Source organism: Nanorana parkeri, unplaced genomic scaffold, assembly GCF_000935625.1.
Source record: "Nanorana parkeri isolate BGI_ZX_2015 unplaced genomic scaffold, ASM93562v1 scaffold421, whole genome shotgun sequence".
Taxonomy (NCBI): domain Eukaryota; kingdom Metazoa; phylum Chordata; class Amphibia; order Anura; family Dicroglossidae; genus Nanorana; species Nanorana parkeri.
Window position 1 is genome coordinate 92,828 of NW_017306689.1, and position 24,582 is coordinate 117,409.

Sequence of the window (24,582 nt, forward strand, 5' to 3'; positions counted from 1 at the left end):
TTTGTTGTGTGGGGGGGGGGGGGTTAGTTTGAATGCTTTTGAAGAAAGAAATTAGATTTATCAGTTACTGAAATGGACATTTAGAATTGAGCTGCATATAAACCTTGGACAGTGGCCGGCTGTGCATGCAAAACGTGGCTTTTTGGGTAAAATATAACTTTGTGTGTGTAGGAGAAGACTGACGGCACCAGTTCTCTCAGGGGTAACGGCAATGATGAGCTTTCCTCTTAGCAGGCTCAGCCAGCGAGCATCCTTGAAGGTGCATACAAACAACAAGCATTCCTTGTTCCAGCTATAAACTGTCAGATTAGACAGACATCCTCACATTTAGTTTCTGAGACATCTGTGTCTTGTTTCTAACTTGACTGCATCTTTGAAGGATATGGGGCCCCATTTTAGATTTTTTATAATGCATTTATTGTAGCTTTTTTCCATGCATTATTTTTATTCCTCATTACAGTGGAAATGCAGTGTGAAAGCATGGTAAAAACTTGTCTACTGCATCTTTTTTTCTTTTGCGTCCCAGTCAACTTTTGTGTACACTAGAGGTTTGTTTAGTGTTGATAAGCTGTGTCAAACCTCACTGGAATGTTCACAGGACCTAAGTGTGTACATTATTTCTAACAGGTCAGATCTTTATCATTGTCTACGTTTAAAACATCTTACTAATTTTCTTATGTATTTTCCAATCTAGCGAGATCCTCCAGATGAAGAAATTCCGTTTTGCACTTTAAAGTCATTTCCAGCAACCATCGAGCACACAATTCAATGGGCAAGAGACAAGGTATTTTTAATGCATTTTGTAATAAATATTTCTGCGGTGTACAGCAGTTCTGCTCACCAATAGTAATATTGTTTTATGACGGTGGTGTGGGGTTCCCCATATTTTCATATGTTCCATTACAGGCTAATCTTTAAAGGAGCATTTGGCAATATGACATAATTAGCTGATATCACTGGACAAGATATAAATGTATAGAGCTGTGATCTCATTGTTGGCTGGTGGGATTAGGTTATTTAAGTGCATTGCTCTGTTTGTATGTGTCTTGGTATAATGATAGATTGCTGTTTAGTTTTCTAAAAGAGTATGGTTTGTGGATCAGATATCATAGCATATCGTTGTATCTTGCTGCACTCCTTACCGGATAGAAATGAACACCTGTCTGATCCAGGTGGGTGCTCACAATGACCACGGATGGCACTGTGTAATACCATGAAGTCCAAGAACGTCACCAGCACTCCAATGTAAACGTGAAGAAGGCATAGATTTATTGACACATATTTGTCATAAATGGAAGCGCTTTCGGGGCCTAACAGGGTCCCCTTCATAAAGCTCAGAATGACTTATTCTGAGCTTGATGACAAATATGTGTCAATAAATCTATCCCTTCACGTTTACATTGGAGTGCTGCTGACGTTCTTGGACTGCAGATATCATAGCCATCCCCTTTCTTGCATAGTAGAAAAGCAGTTCCAAAAGTGTCTTTTTAACGTTGGCGTGGGCAGCTTTCTAATTAAGAGATTCTTTGTTAACTCTTTAGTAATGTCGTATAACTGCAAGCCAGGACCCTCTGTCTGGCGACCTGATTATCTTTCACTTTAGAAGGTCCCACATTCTCTTGGGAAAAAAGTTGGATGCATACAAATTTTACTGCTTGCCTGATCGAGTGCTTTTTATGCTATCGTATCTCAAAGTAATTCCTTAGGAAGGCAATACACTGCTCAAATAATGGTCCTCGGGCAAAATATGAGCAGTGTGGGCCCCCTGGGACCCCTCCATTCAACAAACCTCGATTTTATTAATTTTTTTTCTTAGTCGACTTTTGTCAAAGGAGCCAGTCTGAAAATTTGGGCAAACATCTACTGCAGCCAATTAGCGGCAGTCGCTGTTCGACTATTTTGGCAGTGGCATACTCGCTGCTGTGGGAATACAAAAGCCCAGTGAGGGGATTCCCCTAGCCACGTGGATTGAAGAATCAAGTGAGGTTTTTTTTTTAGCCTAATGGTTAGATATACTGTATGTCCAACTTAAGGAATGTAAAGAACAAAGAGGCTACTGGAGGGGTTTCAAGCAGGCTTCCACTTTAATGTAAAACTGAGACTCCACAAGTAGTAGCTTTGACTTCTAGGCTTTAACCTTTCTTTTCTGCTTTTGTTATCAGTTTGAGAGTTCGTTTTCACATAAGCCTTCATTGTACAACAAATTCTGGCAGACGCATGCATCTGTAAAAGACGTTCTACAGGTATGTACAGAAAATGGTATTTGGCTGCACATTTATCACACCCAAAAAGTAATGTAAAGTAAGTTGCATAATCTTAAAGCTAAATCTCAGCCTGTAAAACTTGTCATGAAAGGGTTAATGGGAAATGATGTTGCCAATGTGAAAGTGGTAGTTACCTGAATGTTATGTGGACCCATTAAATTAAGTACTTGCCGAGTCACAGATTCAGAACAAGTATGTAGATCAGAAAAGTCTGAGGTTCTTGCATGCTTGTTCTGTATCAGTGACTTAGAGTATCTAAACCCAAGAAGAAGAATGTAATAGATTACAGCTTACCAGTCCTCGCAGTGACTGCATTCATTTTCTTTTTTTGATGGCTTCTTTTCCTTTATCTTCAACTGATGATCCTTGCAGTAACACATTTCCTGTCCTAGGGCAACAAAGCTCACTCGCTGTACTGTATCTATGGAGAAGCAGTGTTGTCACCCTAAGATAGGACTACTTAACACATCCGCTCTCCTCTTCCCCATGACATAGGAGGGTATTCTGTAGTTTAGAGGGACTGATAATGCTTGAAATAACACTACACAGGCCATGATTTCAGATAAGAGAAGCTTATAGTTTGAGTTTTACATAAACTTTAATGTTTTGAAGGAAGGGTGTCGGCATGACAGCCAAACAACTAGATTTATTTTTTATTATGAGAGGCGAGCAAGTACAGCCTCCATTTTTCTCTTATGTCAAGTATACCTTAACAGCAAATGTAACACCAAGCATCATAATCCTCTGATCCTCTTTTCAATCTGATTAAATTGTCATAATGAAATTTCTAGTGTCATGATGCCTTTTTATTAAAGGGGAACTGTGAGGTGAGTAATTTCGACTCAGTTTCGACACAGTAAGAGGCGACGTGTGACAAAGAAGCGGTCACAGGTCGGCTCTATTGATCGGGAAGTGAGCAAACACATACCGTCGATTGCTCACTTTCCGATTATCTCCCTGCAGAGAGCCGTGACTGTTAGTCACCGCTCCCCACAGGGATTCTCCCCTCTCCGATCCTCCAGTGCGGACTGTAGGAGCGGAAGGGGCGGGCACAGCTGGCTCTGCCTCTAGATAGGCAGAGCCAACTGTCACTCACGCAGCTGGGTGGATCCAGACAGTATTGTCGGGATCAATCCCGGCTGCGGCGCTCTCAGTATATCGCGGGCTGTAGCCTGCGATATACTGAGCTTTGAATCATGGGAGGAGGTGCATGCAGGAGGAGAATGCAACTGATCTGCTAGTGCCTGTGTTTTAGTAATATCCCTGCGCAAAGGCGCGTGACTAATAGAGGCACAGAAATAAATGGATCAATTAATTAACTGATACAATGATCATTGTCCACTTTACTGCAACAAGCTGCAAAAATGCATGTGTGTGATTTGGGTATCTTTTCATATGAAGACATATATTTTATTTATTTACATTGCTATATTTTATAATATCCTATTGCATTTGTGCGTCTGTTTTTTTTTTTTTTTTTGTGTTACTGCCAGTTCTACGTAATAATCAAACCCTATTATTTCCTCCTTCTTTATTGCAGAGGATACAAACTGGTGAAAGTTTAGAAGGCTGCTTCCATGTTGTTAAGCTGTTGAGCAGGAAACCCAGGAGTTGGTCTCATTGTGTAGCACTTGCAAGACTAAAGTTTGAAAAGTATTTTAATCACAAGGTTGGTGAGCAGATTGCAGTATGTGGTCTGCCAATGGGCAAAAGTACACAGGCAATCAGAATGGGGCAATGTCAGGCAGTGGAAAAACTTCTAACAAGCACAGGATCAGTAATGGTTTAAATAGGGTGCCTTTGGAAGAATGGAGCATTTAAGGCTGAAGGGTGAAGTAGATGGAGGGCATCACTTGTCAACATGATGCAACAAGGCTTTAGCCATGGGCACAGTGTCCTGGTGCAGAAGGCTGTGACCAATGGGGATCCTAGGAGGCAGAGCCCCAGGTGTGGGCTTGTTGCTTGGGCAACTGACTGCTGAGCGGTACAGCCACTTGAGTCAGCGGACCCTATAAGGCAATTCAATATTCCCTGGATCAACAACCTCTGGCGTTTATTTTACTTATAAGAAGTTAATATCTAGTAATATTCTGTGCATTTAGAAATACATCCAGGTTAAACGTTTATCTGTGCTAGCTAGAACTAGCTTCTGAGGGAGTCTATTCCACATTTTCACAGCTCTAACTGTGAAGAATCCTTTCCGTATGCAAAGGTTAAGCCTCTCTTCCTCCAGATGCCAAGAGTGCCCCCTTGTCCTTTGCAGTGACCTTAAAGTGAATAATTTGGCACCAAGCTCACAAGTGCATAACTTTACATTTATCAACATTAAACCTCATTTGCCAAATAGATGCCCAATAATACAGTGCATTCAGGTCTGCTTGTAAGTTGGAGACATCCTACAAGGACTGTATTCCACTACATAACTTGTCATCTGCAAACACAGAAATAGTACTTTTAGCTCCCAATTCTATATAATTTATAAATGGATTAAACACTAAGGGGCCCCACACTGAACCTTGGACACTACTAACAACCTCGAGGATCACGCCTAGCACCGTGTCATGGGGGGGATGAATAGTTGTGGCTTATATAATAAAATATCTGTAGATCTGCAATAGATGTTTCCAAGGCTGTAGCCATTTGGGGGATGTACTACATATTTGGTGGATGTGCCCTAAATTGACTTCCTTTTGACCCGGGGGTGTTTGGCCTTATACATTCTCCTTTTTATGTTATTATCCAGAAAGATCCCCATGTGGCTCTACTGCATCACACAGTTTCTGGGCTGTCACCCTCTCAACAGACCTTACTCGCCTATCTTTTCTTGTCTGTGAAACAGACCATTGCAAGAGCATGGAGGACACCCAGGGTTCCATTTCCTGCAGTGAAGCTGCGCATGAAGACTATGTTCATCAATGAAAATGATGAGTATCCTTCGTGACACTCATGCTTTGTTTCTTAAGGTCTGGGACCCCTGGATGTCATATGCTCTTCCAACTGCGGATCCCTCTAGTTTCCGCAATCCTTGACGAGACTCATTTTGGAGCTCCATCAATGTGTGTTAGGGATCTTGGAGACCCTGGATTATTTTATCTTTGTTCTCTTTCCTTTTTTCTTTCCTCATTCCTTTTACGTTTACTCTCCCTTTTTGCTTTACTTTCCCTTTGCCCCTTTCGTTTCTAGCTCTTACCCTTCTTTGGTAATATGGGTCCTCTGTGGGCTTCTTTATATATAATAGGCTTGTGACTCAATCTCTGGGCTTCCAGGCTGCACAATCTCACAATCTAATCTTCTTTGCTAGATTTATGGGTCACTGTATGTTTAAGCCCTTCATTCTTGGATGTGTTCTAATTTGTTTCTGGCCCCTGTGTGGGCAGCTTTTTTTGTTTCTTTATTTGAAAATGTAATAATGTATTGAAAGTGAAAATATCTGTAGATTTGTATTATATGGCTTAGACTTCTTGTGTTGGTATTGCAGCTTTTACATATATTTGACTTCACTTTATTGTCTTTTATATTTCTTATCCTAGGCTCAGCAGCTATTGCATTCATTCCCTCTTGATACACGGTTAAAAGATGGCAGTAAGTAGTAAAAATGGGAACAGTGGCACTGTAAACACGCAACTTCCTTTTTGTTTTGGGGCATTTTGTTTTAATTGGGTTGGGATGTGGTTCATGCCATGCTGTGACTCTTTTAATGATTGATCTTCTGTTTCATAATTTACAGAAGTAATGATGTTACCATTATTACCGTGTCTCTTGCCAACAGTTGAGCAACATACCTACTTCTCACCTTTTTAATTACATGCCTTTTGCTAAAACTACAATTGTGTTTTAAATTTATTGAGCTGTGTAAGTGGTTTGTGAAGCGTGCATTTGGCTGGTGAGCATAAATCTGTATGTTTAGAATATATCAGTATTTGGTCACTTTGGAATATAATTTATGTTTTAGTAACACATTTTTATGATAAAATGATTTGTGGATGTGCTTTGTTTATGCAGGTTTATTTTGGCAGTCTCCAAAGCGACCCCCTAATCCAGTACAGTTTGATATAACAGATCCATTGTAAGTACAATATGTCTGCTGCCTATTGTTTCTGCACTATAAAAATAAGGGGTATATTTATGAAGTGGTGAATGTGACATTCAATGCAGATGTATCTTCCTGGTGCGTGGTTTTTATATTACAGTGATTAATTCAGCAATAGTGACTGTTTAGTGAATGCCACATTTATAAACGTGTGTATGTGTGTGTGTATCTATCTATCTATATCTATAGATATCAATATTACGATCTATCATGACAGCAGTTAGTAAAATATAGGTGTTCTGATGCCACTTGTGTCTTTTTATTTCCAGACATGTCGGCTTTATAATTAGCGCAGCCAAACTGTATGCAGAGGTACAGGCAATCAAGTTCACTGAAGAGGTAAATTTATAGAATGCATTAAGGATGCTTTTACTGCTGGAAGGGGTTGGTTCCAGTAGCAGTACTGTTCTATTTAAGTCACTAACTTGCCCAACAGCAGCAGAAATCTTGCAATTGCCATGTTGTGTAAGGAAGTGCTACTTGCCAGCTTGACACTTGGAGTTCTCGCCCACAAGAAATAATGAAGGCTGAACTGAATTATAAACATAGGGGTTGACTTACTAAAGGCTCAATGTGCAAGGGCTTAGCAAATGAGGTGACGCTCTGCTGACTTCTGTAATCTAATCACTTGCAAGCGAAATTACAGATTTGTTTATTTTCCTTGTTTGTGATTGGGTATTCTTTGTGATGATGTGAATTTTCCCCACATTCACTAAGCAAAGGGAAAATTCCCTTGCAGCTTGAACTGTCTATTTCCCTTTAGTAAATTAACCCCATTGTGCTTGGACATAAGAAAGTGACGTTGTTGTTGATCCTGGTTTTGAGAAATAGTTCTCAGGTTTTTGTTGCCTTTAGCAAAACAGGTCACACAAGTACTCACACGTTTGTCACTGAAGCCTATCAAACGCCCAGTTATGGCTTATGTTATTGCCATGCACAAGGGAAGTTGTGGCGTGTTTAAATTTGGTGTTAAAATATGATATTTCTAAAAACTGGACAGGACAAGAAGGGATGAGTTAAAAATGCAGGTTAGGTTGGTAGTTAAAACCCCTCAGTTTATTTTTTGCGGTCTCCCGTTGCGATTTCCCTTCCTTTCCTGTTCCCGAGACGCAACAGGAAGTGAGTGGAAATCTAAAAATTGAGAGAAGTCTCCCAATAGACAGTTGTAACTGGAAAAGGTGTCCCCAATGGCACATGTACCCTCCCCAAATAAAAATTTTACGGTTCTGATCCTTCCCTGCTACAGTAAACTCCCCATTATCCGTCATCCACAGGGATTGGTAGATTCCGGATAAATGTAGTTTCTGGTTGCTTGATAGTTACTATTAAAAATAGGTCTAACTAATGCCATACCGCATTCTAAACCATAACATAAACTTTGTATTGACTTCATATTAATATTGAAATGCAGTAATCAAAAGCAAATGAGACAAATGGACACACGGTCATTTCCAGGATAATACATGCCGCAGATTAGCAAAGCGGTGATTACACAGGATTTTTTTTTTCTGGTTTGCTGAGAGTGCTGGTTAGTTGAATACTGGATAACTGAGAGTTGACTGTATATCCAAAAATACAAATAAAATAGTTTCAGCAAAACATACACTGTAAATTGGTATAGTGATCCTGACGCTATAAATAACCGTGCGAGTTGATATAACTGGGTAATGAGTGACGGTACATGCTGCTTGTTTTTACAGGTTTTTTTTCGGTTACATGCATTATTCAAATAAAGTCAGAGCTCAGGTATTCCTTTAATGGAGTAGGAGCACCTTAGTAATCTAATTAATTCTGACTGCCAAACTAGTGGTATGTACCACCACTGTGCATGCTAGCCCCCATTCATGCCTATTTGCCCTTTATTAGCAAATATTTATATTGTTGACAACCAAAGTTGATATGGTTTTAAAATATTGTTTTAGAAGAACTACATGTATTTCAGGTCTACCAGCTATCCAGTAAAAGGACAGGGTGCAGCAACTCAAAATATCCAATCAGGATTCATGTTGCTGACATTTTAAACTAGCTGTTGTCCTTGCAGTTTGTCACATACATTGGAAAGCTGTATTTTGTTTCAGACATACTGTAAGTAATTAATAACAAGGTTCGTTATAATTCATAATTGATTACTTATTTTTTTGCATTGGCAGGATTTGTCACATATTGTTGTTCAGAAAATTATAGCAGGGATGACCATCAAAGAATTCACACCTTCCAACAAGGTATGTGTATGTTCCTTTTTTTTTTTTCCCCTGTAAGACAAATCAGAAAAAAGGCTGGATCAAAGTTAATATAATTTTAAAACTATTTTCTTTCTTGTTTTTGAGGGGCACAGCAAGTATTTTACCTTTTGGGTTATACTGCTGCCTACAGGAGGATTGGACACTGGCAAAACAAAATAACTGAAGGCTAGCACAGAATAACCCCTCTTACTTACCAGCATGCCTCAGTTTGTTACCAGTGCACTAAGAGGATGAATGTCTTTCCTTCAGCTCTCATATGTAAAAGATGAACCTATTTTGGCGGACACCATTTCTTATTCCGTAAGGAAAAAAATGCAATCACAATTTTTCTCTACTTTGCTAGAGCTGGTCTCTTCAATTGCAGCTACCCAGCCAGGTTGTCCTTAGCCTGGCCTTTGGAGGGTCGCGTCTGGACCCCATAGGACCGCACATAGCAGGGATAGCCTGGAAATTACCTTCAGGCACTGGGTACCACATAGGGCACTTTCCAGATCCTGTTTCGGGAGACGTGTTGGTTGGAGAATGCTTTCCGCTCTACTTACGGCTTCAGGGCTGCTTGCTGCATGCCTACTGATGGTGGGGACAGAATTATGTTGCTCTCTGCTCCTAGAGTCTATTCCATCGTTGGAATATCTTCATTGGGTGTTGCTGGTTCCTCTGCCCTTTCGCCTGAGGTTTTTACCACAATCACCCAGTTATTGCTGACTCTTACCGCAGAGGCCGCATGCATGCTCCTGTGCCTGCCTCCACAGTGTCTATCTGATTTACAGTTGCTTCTGGGCCATTTTTCATAGAGATTAATTCTGAATTGCTCTAGTCTTTGTCAGGGGAGCTTATCCTGGAGGGGACGGTCTTCTGTTATTACTCCCAAATTAAAAGAGACCGTTTCACCTGTAAGCAATACAGTGCAAAGCATTCTGAAATGCCTGTTTCTTCTATCAGTGACATGTCCAGTCTTGGGTCTTTTTAAATCTCCTAAGGGAACAAAGAACTTTTCATTGCACCTAGTGTTGAGCCTCTTTCTCTACAGAGACTGGAAACATCCTAACAAGCTGTTTGCTCCCCAAATGCTTTACCTTATACCAGTGTGAGGATGGTTTAGTAGAAAAGTGGGCTATCGCTACTGTGGATCTGGCAGGTGGTGGATTAGGCACCTGTCTTTTAAGGACCCAACCAAGTGTTTGGTTGCCACTTCTAGGACACTGTTCTCGCTTGTCGGGGTCTGCTCTTCACTCCACCTTGGCTGTGACTTTACTTTGCCAGACCATGGCTGCCTGGTCAAAAATCTATTGAAAGGGATCTTACTACTGCTGTGGTTAATCCCTCACCTGTAAAATGTTTGGAACAAATTGCTGTAGCACAGTTGAACAAATCTTCATGTACTTCTTGGGTCTTCTAGACCAAGGTGGCATTGCTCCAGTTCCTTTTTGCAGAACAGTTTCAAGGATTCTACTCCAATCTGTTTACTGTTCCCAAACTCAAAGGGGCATCCTTGATTCTGACCTCTCCCACAGCAAGAATTAAACCCAGTCCAAACCTGTGGTTAGAAGTGGCTCCACAGCAAGTCCCACCGCTTCTATGGCGGACAGAGTCAGAGTACACATTTAGACCTTGGTAAGAGAGGTCTAAGAAGGAGGTGAGCAGCTTTTTTTGGGAAGTGGTGTCCATGAGTGGAGTGGAATGGTGGAAGATAATAGCACTGACATAGGAGTGGTGGAAGGCTTTTACTAACTGAACTGACTTGTGTATGGACTTTGAGATTTATTAAGGATGTTTAAAGAGACATTGTTTTTGTATTTTATATTGGTATAATTTTACATTTATATTTTTGTTTTATTTTTTTCACTGTGGAGGGATATTCACACTGAAAAATTGAACTTGGGTGTGACACTTGAAGAGACATTGTTTGGTTTTTACACTTGATTTCACTTTATTTCAGATGTGGAGAGATGTATATTTTTGCATTTTTGGTTTTTGCAATTAAGAGGTATAGTGTAGCACTGTTTAATTACTTGTTGGCTATTTCTGTAATCCTCGTTACTCCAAACTTGCCCAGACCACTAATCTAATAAGACTCCTGGTGGACGCTCCGTGGGCTTTGCTAGATTTTCTCCATCTGTCCCATGGAGAACTATGAGTTTTTCCATGGGACAGATGCTCTTTGGTCTGTACCAGTGTTTGGTTCTCAACAGAATTAAAGGTCAGGTTTCTGCTGTTTCAGTTTTGTTAGTTTCTCACTCCTTTATTAAAACCTCTGTACAGGGAGTCTCCCATGTAGCTCCCCTCTGTTACCTTTGACCCCATGGTCTCTGAATCTGGCTCTTTTAACACTTCAGAAACTACCATTTCAATCCATTAGAGACACTCCTCCCTATGCTCTTACTCACAAGGTGGTATATCTTGTAGCCATCTCTGTCATTGCATCTTTCAGAAAGATTGAGCCCTGCCTTTTCTTCTTCCAAGATGGTCCCTGCAAGGGAGCACCGGCTTCTTATTTCACCATCTCTAGGTGGGTCAGACAGACCTTCATTCAAGCTTGTGGTCTCAAGGATCGGGGTCTACCCTTTCCTGTCAAGGACCACTATACCGGATATGTGAATGCTTCCAGAGTTTTTCGGCATCAGTTGAGTCCCAGATTTGCAAGGCTGTCATCTGGCCTTTTGTTTACATGTTCTCAAATTCAACCAAACAGACTTTGCAGCCTCATCTAAGGCCAGCTTTGGACATTAGGTGCTTTAGGCGGCTTTTGAGGTGCAGGCAGTCCCCTGTTGTATATTTTCTTAGGTACGCTCACATTTTTTGAGGTGTTGCCCCCACCCTTCAGTTGGACAGCTTTTGGACGTCCCAAAGGTAAAAGATCTCCTGTATCCCTCAATGGACGAGAAGGAAAACGGGATTTTTTTAAAAAACTCTGTAAAATTATTTTTTTGAAGGCCTTTGAAAGACATCCCTTTGTGTTTATGATTGTGCTTTCTGTACATCTTTGCTGAGGCATGCTGGTAGTAAGAAGGGTTCTCCTGGGCTGGCTTACAGGTTTTTTGTTTGCCAGTGTCCAATCATCCTGTAGGTGGCACTATAACCTGAAGGTGAAAGACTGTGTTCCTTAGTGGACTCCTGGAAGGTATTTTTACAATCAGGAAGTTCCTTTGCATTAATGAGAGTCCCATATACCGCAAACATCAAGCAGCCTCAGTGAGGGAGGAATGCTAGAAGTCAACATGTGGTCAGTGGCAGTGCTCCCATTTCCGCTAGCTACCAGGCATAGGTGTTACAGTGCAGTGTCTAGTGCAATCCATTGGTGTTCCAGAAGCTCTGCCCACTTCCAGTCTGATGCAAATCAACACATTTCTGGATCCACCTCTTTCTCAAGATTTCTAAATGTTAAAGAATAATAGAGTCAAACTTTATATTTCTGCATCCATTTTACTATCTTCCACTGAGGAGATTTACCTCCACTTTCTCAGCGAGCCAAATTACCAAGTGATAGGAAATCTCACTGAAGCTCAGGGAAATCCCTTCTTGCGTAGTTGTCACCTGAACAGGTATCCCCATTGGAAGAGTTTACCTCCTATTGCAGTTCTGATGACAAATGGGAATTTGTTTATTTTTCATCACTTTCTGTCCCAGTGATATTGTCACACAGCAATAAAACTACACTACCCCTTCCCTACTAAATGTAAAATAAAGTTATGGCTTTAGAAACTTTAATTTTCTTGGCTTTCTAATTTAGATATGTGGTTTAAAAACTACATATCAAGAAGGCCCAGAGTTTTTAAACTAAGTAAAGTGCACCCAAACTTCGGAATTCAGGAGATTGAGAAAGCTGTGTCACGGGATACCACATGTAACCAAAAAAAATCTGAAATAGATTTTCTGTAATGGTACAAAACAGTGTTTGTTTAAATACATGTGGTGTTCTACAATCTGAATGAGGACAAAGGCTGTGCAGGTTCTAAAACAAATAGAAATTTGCCTTTTAAAACTAAAGGTAGGTCCTAATAAGTATTACTTCTTTTTGTCTTAGATGGAATACCTACATGTAGTCTGGCCCCTCCTTTTTGGCATTTTTTAGATGACTAGATATCCATAAGTTAATTCTAAACAGCTCAACTAACTGTATCAAATAGCAGGGATGAGTATTGTTTCTGCCTAAGGGTGCACGCAAGCTGTAGAATCTGACTTTACAAGTTTCTAAATTTAGGTTCAAGTGTACAATAGCCAGCCTGGGGACACATGGGTCACATTATTCCAGAGAGATGCTCTTAAATAGAAAAAATAAATAATATAAAGTTTTGTGGCTATTAGTTTCTAAAATTCATATTCACTAGTCAAAAGAACCAGAGCATTTTCATTCCTTTTCTGGCCATAGTTCACTTTAGGATCACAGGAGGACATGTCCTCCGGTGACCCAAAACTCAGCATATAGCAGACTATTGCTTGCCACATACTGATAGAGCAGAGGCGGACTGTGGCCAGGAAAGATCCTGATTAATATTGTCAGGATCCGAACAGCCACCTGATTGACAGCTGGCTCTCTTGAGGCTGAACCAGCTGTGCCCTCCCCCATCCTGCCCTCCAGTCAGCACTGGAGGAATGGAAAGGAGAGGTGGGGAATAAGTGGGGAGAAATAACTGACACCTCTCTGCTGGGAGAAGATTGGGAACCGAGTGATCAGCTCAGTTCTCGCTCTAAAGAGCTAACGTATTAGCGCAGCTTCGGTGTCACACGTCGGCTCTAATTATGGGGATGAGTGCCTTTCACTCTCCCCATAAGACTCCTTTTTACTTCTCTTAGTGATTGAGATCTAAAAAAACGAAAATTCACTTTGCAAAGAATACCCAATTATATGCAAATAAATTTAAAAAAATGATTTTTTGCTCACATGAACTTTACCTTATTCACTATGCTAAGTAAGTTTTCTCTTTGCAAAGTGCATTTTCACTTTGCTTAGTGAATAATGTGAAGTTATGCTGATTTCAAACATCCAATCATGTGCAAACAATCCCTTTTTGTTTTTATTTATGCACATGGTTGGGTATTCGTTGAAAAGTGAATTTTCACATTGTTTTTTCTCATTCACTAAGATAAGCGAAAATTCACGTTGGAAGTGTGCATGCTCTAGTGTAGTAAATCAGGTCTATGTCTTGCTTTTCTATGATGTGCTGTAATACAAGTAGGGATTTATTTTGAACATAATAAGTGTCATGATGTGCAGTAACATAAAGCAGCCAATTGGAAATCATCTTTCCGTATCCAGCCAACTTTTAGCTACTGGCTGAAAGCGGAGTGTGAGGCTCTATTCACATAGCAGCGGTTGTCCACGTGTATTCGGCCGACTGAATATGTGCAGAGTCGCTCTAAACAGAAAAAGCAATGCACTTTAGTGTGCATTGTTCAGACTTTTGCGGTGGCCCGCAAATTAGTACAAGCGCAATTTCATTTATCCTTGCCGTGCGGTCTTCCGCACGGAAAACCATGCGGCAAATCCTATATGTAAATGTAGCCTTAGTGGGGAAAAAAAATGCAACAAGCACTGATAGAATATTGGTACATGTATGTGTGCATACAGTTTGCATTGCTTTGTAGCAGTCAAAGAATGGCCTTGAACTGCTCATTGTATCAGTGTGTCAACATTGCACTTTTTCCATTCCATTAGGTTGTTGAAACAGATGAAACTGCAAAGAAGCCTGACCAGACCCAAATAAGTAGTGAAGATGAGAGGATTGCAGTTGTACAACTTGAAAAAGTCCTTGCCGAAGGACGAGCTTCAAAAGGTAATTTCCACTTTTAACTATTTGAGTGGAAGAAAAAAAGCAAGACATCTCTCCAAGGAATGTCACAACAGTCAGGTAGTGGAGATGGATGGGTGTGTGCTCTTCTGGCCACTGGGAGGCGCACTGCGTAATTATAGCCTATACTTGGATTGGACTTTGTCTTCTTACTCTTAAGTTCATGTTTTGAGAACTGAAAATATGTTCCAAGATAAAATAACTTACCGTATATATTCGAGTATAAGGCTGGGCACACACCTTACAACCATCGCAAGACTTCTGTCTTGCGATGGTTGTAAGGTACTTTAAAAAACGTACGATCTGCCTATGTTGCATAGGCAGATCGTACTTGCGATGATCGCAGGCCACGCCCCCTGAGGGGCGGGCTTCCGATGAACGCAATGCCGAACGGGCAGTGTGCGCTTGCGCACACCTGCCCGTGCGGCTGTTATCGTACGGACATGCCACAAACCCGCCGAACATCGTACGATGCTCGGCGGGTTTTCGAACATGTCCGTAAGTTTAAAGTCGTGCGACCTTACAGTAGTAGAGGTCGCACACCCTGTTCTAAAATTATTTTCTACTTTGCACACTTGGGTGCCCTTCAGTAATAATGAGATTTCCTGCAGACTTTATGCTCTGTGTGTATACTAACCAAGATTAATAAAATGTGCTACATGTACATTATCTGTGACTCTTCCCCCTCCTCTTCTCATTCCACAGCCCCCTTCTTTTACTCCTTTTCTTAATAACTTTCTTAAATTTTTGTTACCCAGTTGGCATCATGTGCACGTGTCTATCTCCCCCCCACAGATATTGTTGTCTTTGCAGATTTCTTCTTGACATTTAGCTAAAGGCCCTTTAACGCTAGCTACATGCTAAAACATTCTGTTGTAGCATGCCGGAGATAGTATCCGTTGTTTGGTGGGGAGTGGTACCCCAAACGTTGTTTGAATGGAAAATGGAAAGCACTGTGTATGTGTATATGTGTGTGTGTGTATATATATTTAGTTCGTTCATTCCCATACATCGCAGCAGGGCTAAGGTGCAAAAAATGATGCATGCTTGCATTTCTCCGCAATGCACTGCATCCCATGTAAAAGCTAAGGTGCACTGTGAACATGGCACATAGAAAACAATTGTCTCCTTGGTTGCCTTTGTATTGACTGGCGTTAAGTGCAGAAAAACGATATTCACCACACGAAGTTCCATATAGGCGCGTTTTATGCTCGTTTTTTTAGCACGTTTTTTAACCTTCCTGGCGGTATGATTTTTTTTTTTTTTTCTCTTTTTTGGGTTTTTTTTTTTTAATGCACTATTTTGGGTGTAGGGTGTTATTCAGCTCGTCAAAACGCGCTGAAATACGCCCAGGTGGGAACCATGCCCATAGCAGTTAATAGGATTTCACTGCTTGAGCGTTTTTCAGCGCTGAAAAACGCCCAGGTGTGAACCCAGCCTAAACCTCTGTGTATTAGAATTGCTTGGACCTTAGAAGAAGGGGGTAGACCCTCAAAAGCTTGTCCTGAAAATGTATCTGTAACCATATCAGTTAACTTAGCTGTAACAACACAGCTAAGTAATGTCTGTGATACTTATTTATATTTTTACAAACACCTTAAGCATAGTAGACATGATAATGCCCACAGGTGATTATCCAGAGTGCCCCATCAGCATGTTCTTGCCAGCTGCAAGTAATAAAAATGTGCACTACAAAAGGTGCATGTATTCTATTCTATTATGTGTTCTTTAGGTTTTTGGGGGGTTTTTTGTAGCAAATAGTTGCTACTGAATTTAAAGGCTCATAGCTGAAATGTAAAACTAGCTCCTAGAGCGTAACTGGTTGAAGTCTCTATATGGTCATACTATTTGACCTAGACGTAGTTCTTTGGTAGATCTCTAGCATTCTTTTATAATACTTTCAGACTGATTTCTTGGAAGCCGGTGGTGGCTTTTATGTCCTTGCTGGGACATTGCATACTTAGCTTGCTTGTTTCGGACAACAGTGTGTGTTGACTTTTGCTGAGCATAAGTGCAGAGATTATTGAACTCTGCTGATAGAGGGTGTTTATTAACTGGCTGTTCCTTTTACATTTCCGTTGTTTTGCTCTGATAGAAGACCTCCAAATGAAGCTCTTATCATTTGAAAAAGATGATGACAACAATGAACATATCAACTTCATCACGGCAGCTTCCAACTTGAGAGCCAAAATGTACAACATTGAACCAGCTGACCGACTGAAGACCAAACGTATCGCCGGGAAGATAATCCCAGCTATTGCTACAGCAACAGCTGCTGTCTCTGGCCTGGTTAGTGGTATCATGGCTGTAACCTGGGGGGGGGCTCTTGGCCCCATATGTGATAGCAATACAGTTAACTGGGGGAAAAAATTTAAGTTGCAAAAAAAAATTAAAGTCACACATGAAAAATAATGTAAAAAAAACACATTTTTTTTCAAGTCCCCCCCATACATACACACATGCAAACGTGTCGGGTGTACATACGTGCGAAAACGACGATTGTGCCCATTACGCCACACATGTTACATATCGCTGCTACGCCACACATGTTACATATCGCTGCGAATGTCTCAGTGAGAGCAATAATTCTAGGGCCATCAATCACTGATAACAGTAAACTGATGAGTGGTAAAAGCTTTTAAAGCGTCGCCTATGGTCAATTATGGGAATGGTCGTTTTTTTTGCGATTTTTGCAGGTGCGCGCAATTTTAAGGCTTAACATGTTTGGTATCTATTTACCTGACGTGACCCCGTCTTTTATATTTTACCAAAAAATTGGGTAATAATAATTGTTTCATAACATAATGTAAACTAAACTTTCTTTTTTCAAAATGTTCAGTAATTTGTCCTTAATATAGAGCTGCAGCTAACGATTATTTTCAAAATCGATTAGTTAGCCGATTATTAAGTTCGATTAATCGGTTAATCGGATAAAAATCCAAAAGAAAGCCACCCCGGTCAGCACGTGGTTAAATTCTGCAATGTGAATGGGAAAATATAACAAATGCAAAGTGGGCGGTATCCCTATTTGGCTGCAAAAATGGAAATACACTTTAAGCAATGTGTTTTTTTTATGTGTTTTTTTTTTTCCAATGTTTGAATGAAGCCACTCCCATTTCTACATCACCAGTAGTGAAAACATAATAGTTTCAAGGACTCCCTCTCCTTATCTATAAATCACACAGCTATCTTCTCTGCAGCTTGTGTTACGTCACACTAATGCTGATACAGTGGTAGTACAGAGGTCAACTTTTTAATCTTGTAGGGAAAATGACAGTAGAGTAGAGGGAATCTACAATCTAAACAGTATTGTAAACCTGACCATAGGAGTGTGAATGTATTGAGATGGGTAACTGCCAGAAATGTCACAAATCTGAGCACAAAGAGACAAATGATGTGACAGCAGCTAGACAGACACCCGTCTCATATTGTACTTCTGCTTTAAAGTGTTAATGCTTTTTGATTTGGCACAAACCTGCCTGTTTTGTATAACCGGAAGAGTCCAGGGTGCTCTGGTTCTTAAATTATTACCTAATGCTATGTAGACAACTGAAGTAAGCACAGTCTTCATAAAGAAGGCTCATTCACACAGACGTGCACAGCTTCACATCGTGTATGTCCGTGGAGAAATCTGCGCCCAGGAGGGACAGTGCGTGTATTAGCACGGACAACTCGATGACTAAGTGCAACTACACGCCGACCCAAACTTGTATATCTGTAAAGATACAGATGCTGCCCTTGGGCGCAGACTGTCTTGTGTCCAAGGGCGTGCATCCTTACCTGTACGGATATACAAGTTTGGGCCGGCAGGCAGCCGCATCCGGTCATTGAGTTAAACAGGCAGCTGAACGCGGCTACACGCACCAGCTGTCCCTCGTGTGCTCAAGATTTTGCATGGACGTGCACATTGTATGGTTGTGCACATCCATGTGAATGAGGCCAAACTTAATAATCACGTCTGGTGTTGGCACGCACAATAAAAGATTCTGCAGGCCTTGTAACCGAAAGCCGGTTTAGGGCACAGGTTAACTGGAGTGTTGGTCTGTTATTTTTTTTTATTCAATAGTATTCACACATTGATAAGCCAAAACACCCAACTAGACCATCATTACTTGGTGCAATGATGAAATGCATTGGTTCTTGTAGGGAACCCCTTGATTGTGCAGTAGTTGCTGCTAGAGGTGTGCAGCAACCTTTGCAACCCAAATAGGTCTAATAAAATAGGTTGCCAGGTTTTCTAGAAAACTCCTTCAGCCCACAAGAAAGTATTATTAGTCAGCAAATGCAAATTGTGTAATTCTTGATTACTTTACTTCTAGGTTGCCCTGGAGTTGATTAAAGTAGTTGCTGGGTATCCATTTGAAGCTTACAAGAACTGTTTCTTCAACCTTGCGATTCCAATCATTGTATTCACCGAGACAGCAGAAGTAAAAAGAACACATATCAGGTAATGTAATAAAGGGATGTCATAAACAAATATCCTCTGTTTTCTCCATACTGGGCATTTATATGAACTCTCATTTATATGTCCTTTTGTATGAGATCTTTTAACACTATGGAATATATTAGTGTAATTACACTGTAAACCATTTCAATTGCCTGATATCTGAAGCTGATTGGAATGATCACTGTTGTTTTATGACAACATTTATTTGCTGTCTTTGCCGTGGCACCCATTAGGTAAATTGAAGTATTCTTTTGAATGCATGGTTATTTAAAAGTTAATTACCGCACCCCAATGGCCTCTGTAATCAGAGGGTTACGGTAAACTGATCCCACATAACCATTATATTCTGATCTGCACTAGGATTCAGATGTTCAGCAACAGCAGTGCCCATAGAGAGCTATTGCACCTGAATGTTTATTGGCTTACTTTAGTTTTCACCAGCTGGTGGTAATGCAGGTGAGGATTATAACTTCACATCACATGAACTTTTTATGTAAGGTAAATGTTTACCCAGCATTATGCTACAATATTCTTTCAGTACTGCATTTTACAAAATTCAGTCTTTAAATCAGCAGGAGCTAGGAGCTCCAGAAGGCTTACAGGCTCCACAGCTTGCTATACTGTTGGACCATGTGGGGTTCATACATTCTCTGAAATGTATTATAGAGAACTATAGAAACATCATTTAAAAATGTATTTTTTTCATAAATAATGCTACTCTATTTAAAAAGTAATCTGGACACTGACTAGCAAAGCTGAATGCTCATTATGATTTATGTCACAGGAATGGAATTTCATTCACAATCTGGGACAGGTGGACAATCTATGGCAAGGAAGATTTCACTCTACTGGACTTCATTAACGCCGTCAGGGTAGGATTAAATTGGCTTGTTCTGTGTGTTCACAATCTGTGATATCTTTTACAAGATTTTATGTGTGATTGATCCCCATATTGCTAGAAATCATAGCCTATGAGTCATTGTCACATCCTTTTCCTCTGAGATTGTATAGAAAAAATGGCCTCCACATCCGTTTATAGTAGGAGACTTTAGTATAGCTTTACACTTGCTCCACTTGCTCCTCCTTACACATACAAGTACATAAAATGCCCAAACACAGCAAAAGTGTTAAAATGTATTATTAGAACAATCCCAGTGCATCATTTTAGTTGGAACGTGTTTTACACAATAAATCAACATATTATGTTTCATTTTTTTTTTTTACTTTATGGCTAGGTTGCTTATTGGATTGCCTTTTTTTTATATATATCAAAGGTTATCAGTAGAGGCTTGCTTGGCTCTGACCTAAACAACATAAAATATTTGTTAAAAAGTTATCTAGGCTGACTTGTCATGTAGGGAAGTGCTGAACAAGTAGATATTGCAGTCAGTTCTCTAGGATATGAGTTATTTTAACTGGTATGGTGTTACTAAAGTGTATCTGAGCCCCAAAGCAAATATATATTGCAGCTTACCAGTCTGTAGATGAGGTGGCTACACTTACTACTCCAATGCATCTGTGGCGGAAGCCATGGTTGCAATCCAGGCTGAGATGCATATGTCTGCCTTTGTTCATCTTCATTGCATAGCAGTAGAGAGATTTGTAGTTTACAGAAGAAAGATCCTGTTTTTGCTTTCAGTGCATGCTACGTCCAGCATGCTTCAGTTTTTTGTTATTGTCTGAGGAGGATGGACATATTTTCTCTGCTCTGCTGAGAAAAGTCTAACCTTTTTGCTTGCTACAATACCGCAGTGGTTGACAGTAGCCGGGATTCAACAAAGACTTGAAAACCTTAATGCAAATAAATAATTAGGACCAGATAACCTGCACCCCAGGGTACTTAAATAACTCAGCCAGGTTATAGCGAGACCATTATTCCTCATCTTCAAGAACTCCTTAATCACTGGAAGGGTACCAAGTGACTGGCGGATTGCTACGGTGGTACCAATATTCATAAAAGGTTCAAGATGTCAACCTGGGAACTACAGACTAGTCAGTCTAACATCAATAGTATGCAAACTATTTGAGGGAATGATAAAGGACTATTTAGTGGATTTTGTCCACGGTAATGGTATAATAAGTGATAAACCGCATGGATTTAGGAAGGATCATTCTTGTCAGACCAACCTACTAACATTCTACGAATAGGTGAGTGGAGATCTGGATGGAGGAAAGCCAGTGGATGTGGTATATCTGGATTTTGCCAAAGCTTTTGACACGGTACCACTTTAACGCTTAGTACACAAGCTGAGATCTATGGGCATAGATGAAATGGTGTGTACATGGATAGAGTACTGGCTACAGGAACGTGTCCAGAGAGTATTGATAAATGGCTCTTTTGTAGATTGGCCTTAGGTTGAGAGTGGCGTGCCCCAGGGTTCCTTGCTAGGCCCCATATTGTTTAACCTGTTTATTAATGATATCGGGGAAGGTGTTAATAGCCATGTTTCTGTGTTTGCAGATGATGCTAAAATTGGGAGGGTAATTGACACGGACTTAGACACTATTACATTACAGGAGGACCTGGATAAAATAGGGGGGTGGACAGCTATATGGCAGATGAGGTTTAATGTTGAAAAATGTAAAGTAATGCACTTTGGGGTTAAAAACAAGCAAGAAGAATACACATAATGGGTACTCCACTAGGGAAGTCAGAAATGGAAAAAGATCTGGGGGTCATTGTAGACCACAGATTGAACAATAGTATGCAATGCCAGGCCGCGGCAAACAAAGCGAGCAGAGTTTTGTCTTGTATTAAAAAGGGAATGTACTGTAGAGACAAAGCAATAATGTTGCCACTTTATAGATCGCTGGTTCAGCCTCATCTGGAGTATGCGGTCCAGTTTTGATCCACAGAAAAGATGTCCTTGGGCTGGAGAGAGTCCAGAGAAGGGCAAGAGAGTCCAGTATTCTAGATCTGGTCTTCTGTTCATACGTTCTCCAAGTTTTATGTTCTCCAAGTTTTACCAGGTAGTCATTCAAGCCTCATTCGATGACAGATTCTGGCATTCATGCAGCTATTTTGAGCTGCAGGCTGTCCCCAGTTCTGTTGGGGTTTTTTGTAGGACTGTTAGTGTTTTTGTTGCTGCCCATCCCTCAGTTAGATTGCTTTTGGATATACCAACAATCTCTGAATTCCTGTGTTCTATAAAAGCCATTTCCTGGAGTCCAGTGAGGGACACTGGTTCCACCCATCTGTGTTTATTATAATGCTCTTGGTACTGCTTTAATTGCGGCATGTTGGGAGTAGGAGGTGTTTGGGGTTTGTTTTTTTTTTTTACCAACCCTGGTGAGAGAAGAACAATACATTCTCTGAATTTGTGTCCCTCAATAAACTCCAAGAAATAGATTTTGTAAGTATAAATAGTATATGTAAAATATATCCCATTTCTCTGTACATTCTGAAGATAGTAGCCTAGAAAAGAAAAGGAATGCAGCCTCCATGTCTAGGGGACTGGTGAGCTGCAATATAATCCTTTTTTTTTTTTTTCTTTTTCTTGGGTTTAGTTATTCTTTAAGGTATTTCAAAGATTGGATTTTAGGTGATATGTGTTATGTGCTCCTATGCACTTCACAGTATTAGTACAGTAATGCTTTGCAGCAAAAACATGTTGAGACTTATGGTAGCCCACCCCTTTGCAAAGTCACTATTCTAAAGTAAAAAAAAAAAAAAAGGGCCTAAAAATTAAAATTTAGGCTTTTGACCCCTTTGCCACAGCGCAAGCTCATTTTAGTGAGATGTGTCATCCTTGGGTTTTCCATTGAGTGAGTTATATCGGTGACATCTAGGGGAATTGGTGATTTTGCAGGGGGGTGGAGGTCTTATGTATAGCTGCAACTTGAAAGCTGAAACACAGATATATTAATAAATTGGCCAAAGGCATTCCTGAGCTGGGACATGCACAAAAGAACACCTTGGAGCATGGAAGTCCTGCTATGCACCTTTTTCTATACTATACACTATACTACTGCATGCAGTTATATCATTTTCAACATGGTCTCACATTTTTTTACTACCTGCAACATACTTTATTACCCAGAGAATTGGGGAAATCTTGCACAGCTCTACACATTGTACAGTTTATGACATTTGTGAAGTATTTGCATAACTTTACCGGCACATAAAAGGGATTTTTTTTTTCTGTTCAGTCTACCACGGAAATTCATTTACAAAGTCTTCTCTTGCCCAATTATAATTTACTAAAGACCTTTGCTATATTTTTTCTTATTTCCTGTATAAAGAAGTCCTAGATTTTGTTGTACAGAAGAAATTAGTTGTAACTTGTTATAATCAGAAAGTTGGTAAAATGTACCAGCCCATAATTGGGGTTATACCAAGTCTATACATAAAACATAATAGTAAGGCTGACAGCAAGGGTAAATCTTTATTTATATCATGTTTCAACATTTTAATCCAGCTTCGTTCACCATAATCAGTGTTTGTATAAAACAATAGGAACTAAATGCCCTTATTTAATTCATTTTTTTATAGGAACAGTATGGAATAGAGCCCACAATGGTTGTGCAAGGTGTGAAAATGCTGTATGTCCCAGTTATGCCTGGTCATGCAAAGAGACTGAAACTTACGTAAGTATATTGCAAAGTAATCCTATTGGTGTGTTTTTATATTGTTCTTCATATATAGTAATTGAACGTACCTGCCTTTAGACACAGTTCTCCCAAGAAATGGTTTCCAGGATTTGCAAGGCTGCAACTTGGTCTTCTGTTCTCCGAGTTCTACCAGGTGGACATTTAGGTCTTATCTGATGCCAGCTTCAGGCATAAGGTCCTTCAGATGGCTCTATTGAGCTGCAAGCTGTCCCCAGTTCTGTCCCATTTTTGTGGGGCTCAAGAGCCAGCCCACTGCTTGCATCAAGGCTGAGGGATCTTGAGGAGTACTGAGGCAGAATGCTGTGATGTTTTCAGGAAGCTACGTTGGATATTAAAGTCTACACACCCCTCTAAAAATGCCAGTTTTTTTTAAATGTAAAAATATCAGACCAAGGTAAATCACTTCTGAATGTTTTTCCACTTTTAATGTGACCTATCTGTGCAATTCAATTAAAAACAAACTGAATTTTTCAAAGGGGAAAAACAATAAACGTAAAAAACGTACAATAACGTGGTTAGATAAATCTGCACACCCTTTAGTACCATTACTTTGTTCAAGCACCTTTTTGATTTTATGAAAACATTCAGTCTTAGGGGTAGGACACTCTTTCTTGCAGAAGCACTGTTAATCTGTCAGATTGCAAGGGCATTCCCTGCACACAGCCCACTTCAGGTCACCCCACTGATTTTCAGCTGGATTCAGGTTCGGGCTCTGGCTTGGTTATTCCAAAACTTTGACCTTCTTCTGGGAAACTCATTCTTTTGTTGATTTTAAGGTATGCTTTGGGTTGTTGTCACACTGAAAGGTGAAATTCATCTTCAGCTTTTTAGTTTAGGCCTGAAGGTTTTGTGGCAGAATTGACTGACATTTGCAACAGCTCAAAACTCCCTCCACCTTGACTGAAACCCTGGTTCCAGCTGAAGAAAAACAGAACCAAGGCACATTGCTGCCACAACCAAGCTTCACTGTGGATATGGTCTTCTTTTGGTGATGTGCGGTGTTGTTTTTGCACCAAACAGACTTTTTGGAATTGTGGCCAAAAAGTTCAATCTTGGACTCATCAGACCATAACACATTTTTCCATATGCATTTGTCAGACTTGATGTAGGTTTTTGCAAAATGTAGCCGGGCTTGGAT

The 24,582-nt window shown here is 40.3% G+C and overlaps 1 protein-coding gene across 1 annotated transcript in view; it reads left to right on the top strand.

Moving 5' to 3' along the window:
- The window catches only part of UBA6 (ubiquitin like modifier activating enzyme 6), a 79,107-nt gene that overhangs the window by 51,311 nt on the left and 3,214 nt on the right, over positions 1–24,582 (top strand). Inside the window, exons 21-32 of the mRNA XM_018559919.1 lie at positions 695–784; positions 2,163–2,243; positions 3,805–3,933; positions 5,795–5,846; positions 6,267–6,330; positions 6,624–6,693; positions 8,505–8,576; positions 14,254–14,371; positions 16,482–16,675; positions 18,706–18,833; positions 19,618–19,705; positions 23,326–23,420. Of these exons, the coding sequence (XP_018415421.1) occupies positions 695–784; positions 2,163–2,243; positions 3,805–3,933; positions 5,795–5,846; positions 6,267–6,330; positions 6,624–6,693; positions 8,505–8,576; positions 14,254–14,371; positions 16,482–16,675; positions 18,706–18,833; positions 19,618–19,705; positions 23,326–23,420 (1,181 nt within the window). The remainder of the gene's footprint in view (positions 1–694; positions 785–2,162; positions 2,244–3,804; positions 3,934–5,794; positions 5,847–6,266; positions 6,331–6,623; positions 6,694–8,504; positions 8,577–14,253; positions 14,372–16,481; positions 16,676–18,705; positions 18,834–19,617; positions 19,706–23,325; positions 23,421–24,582) is intronic.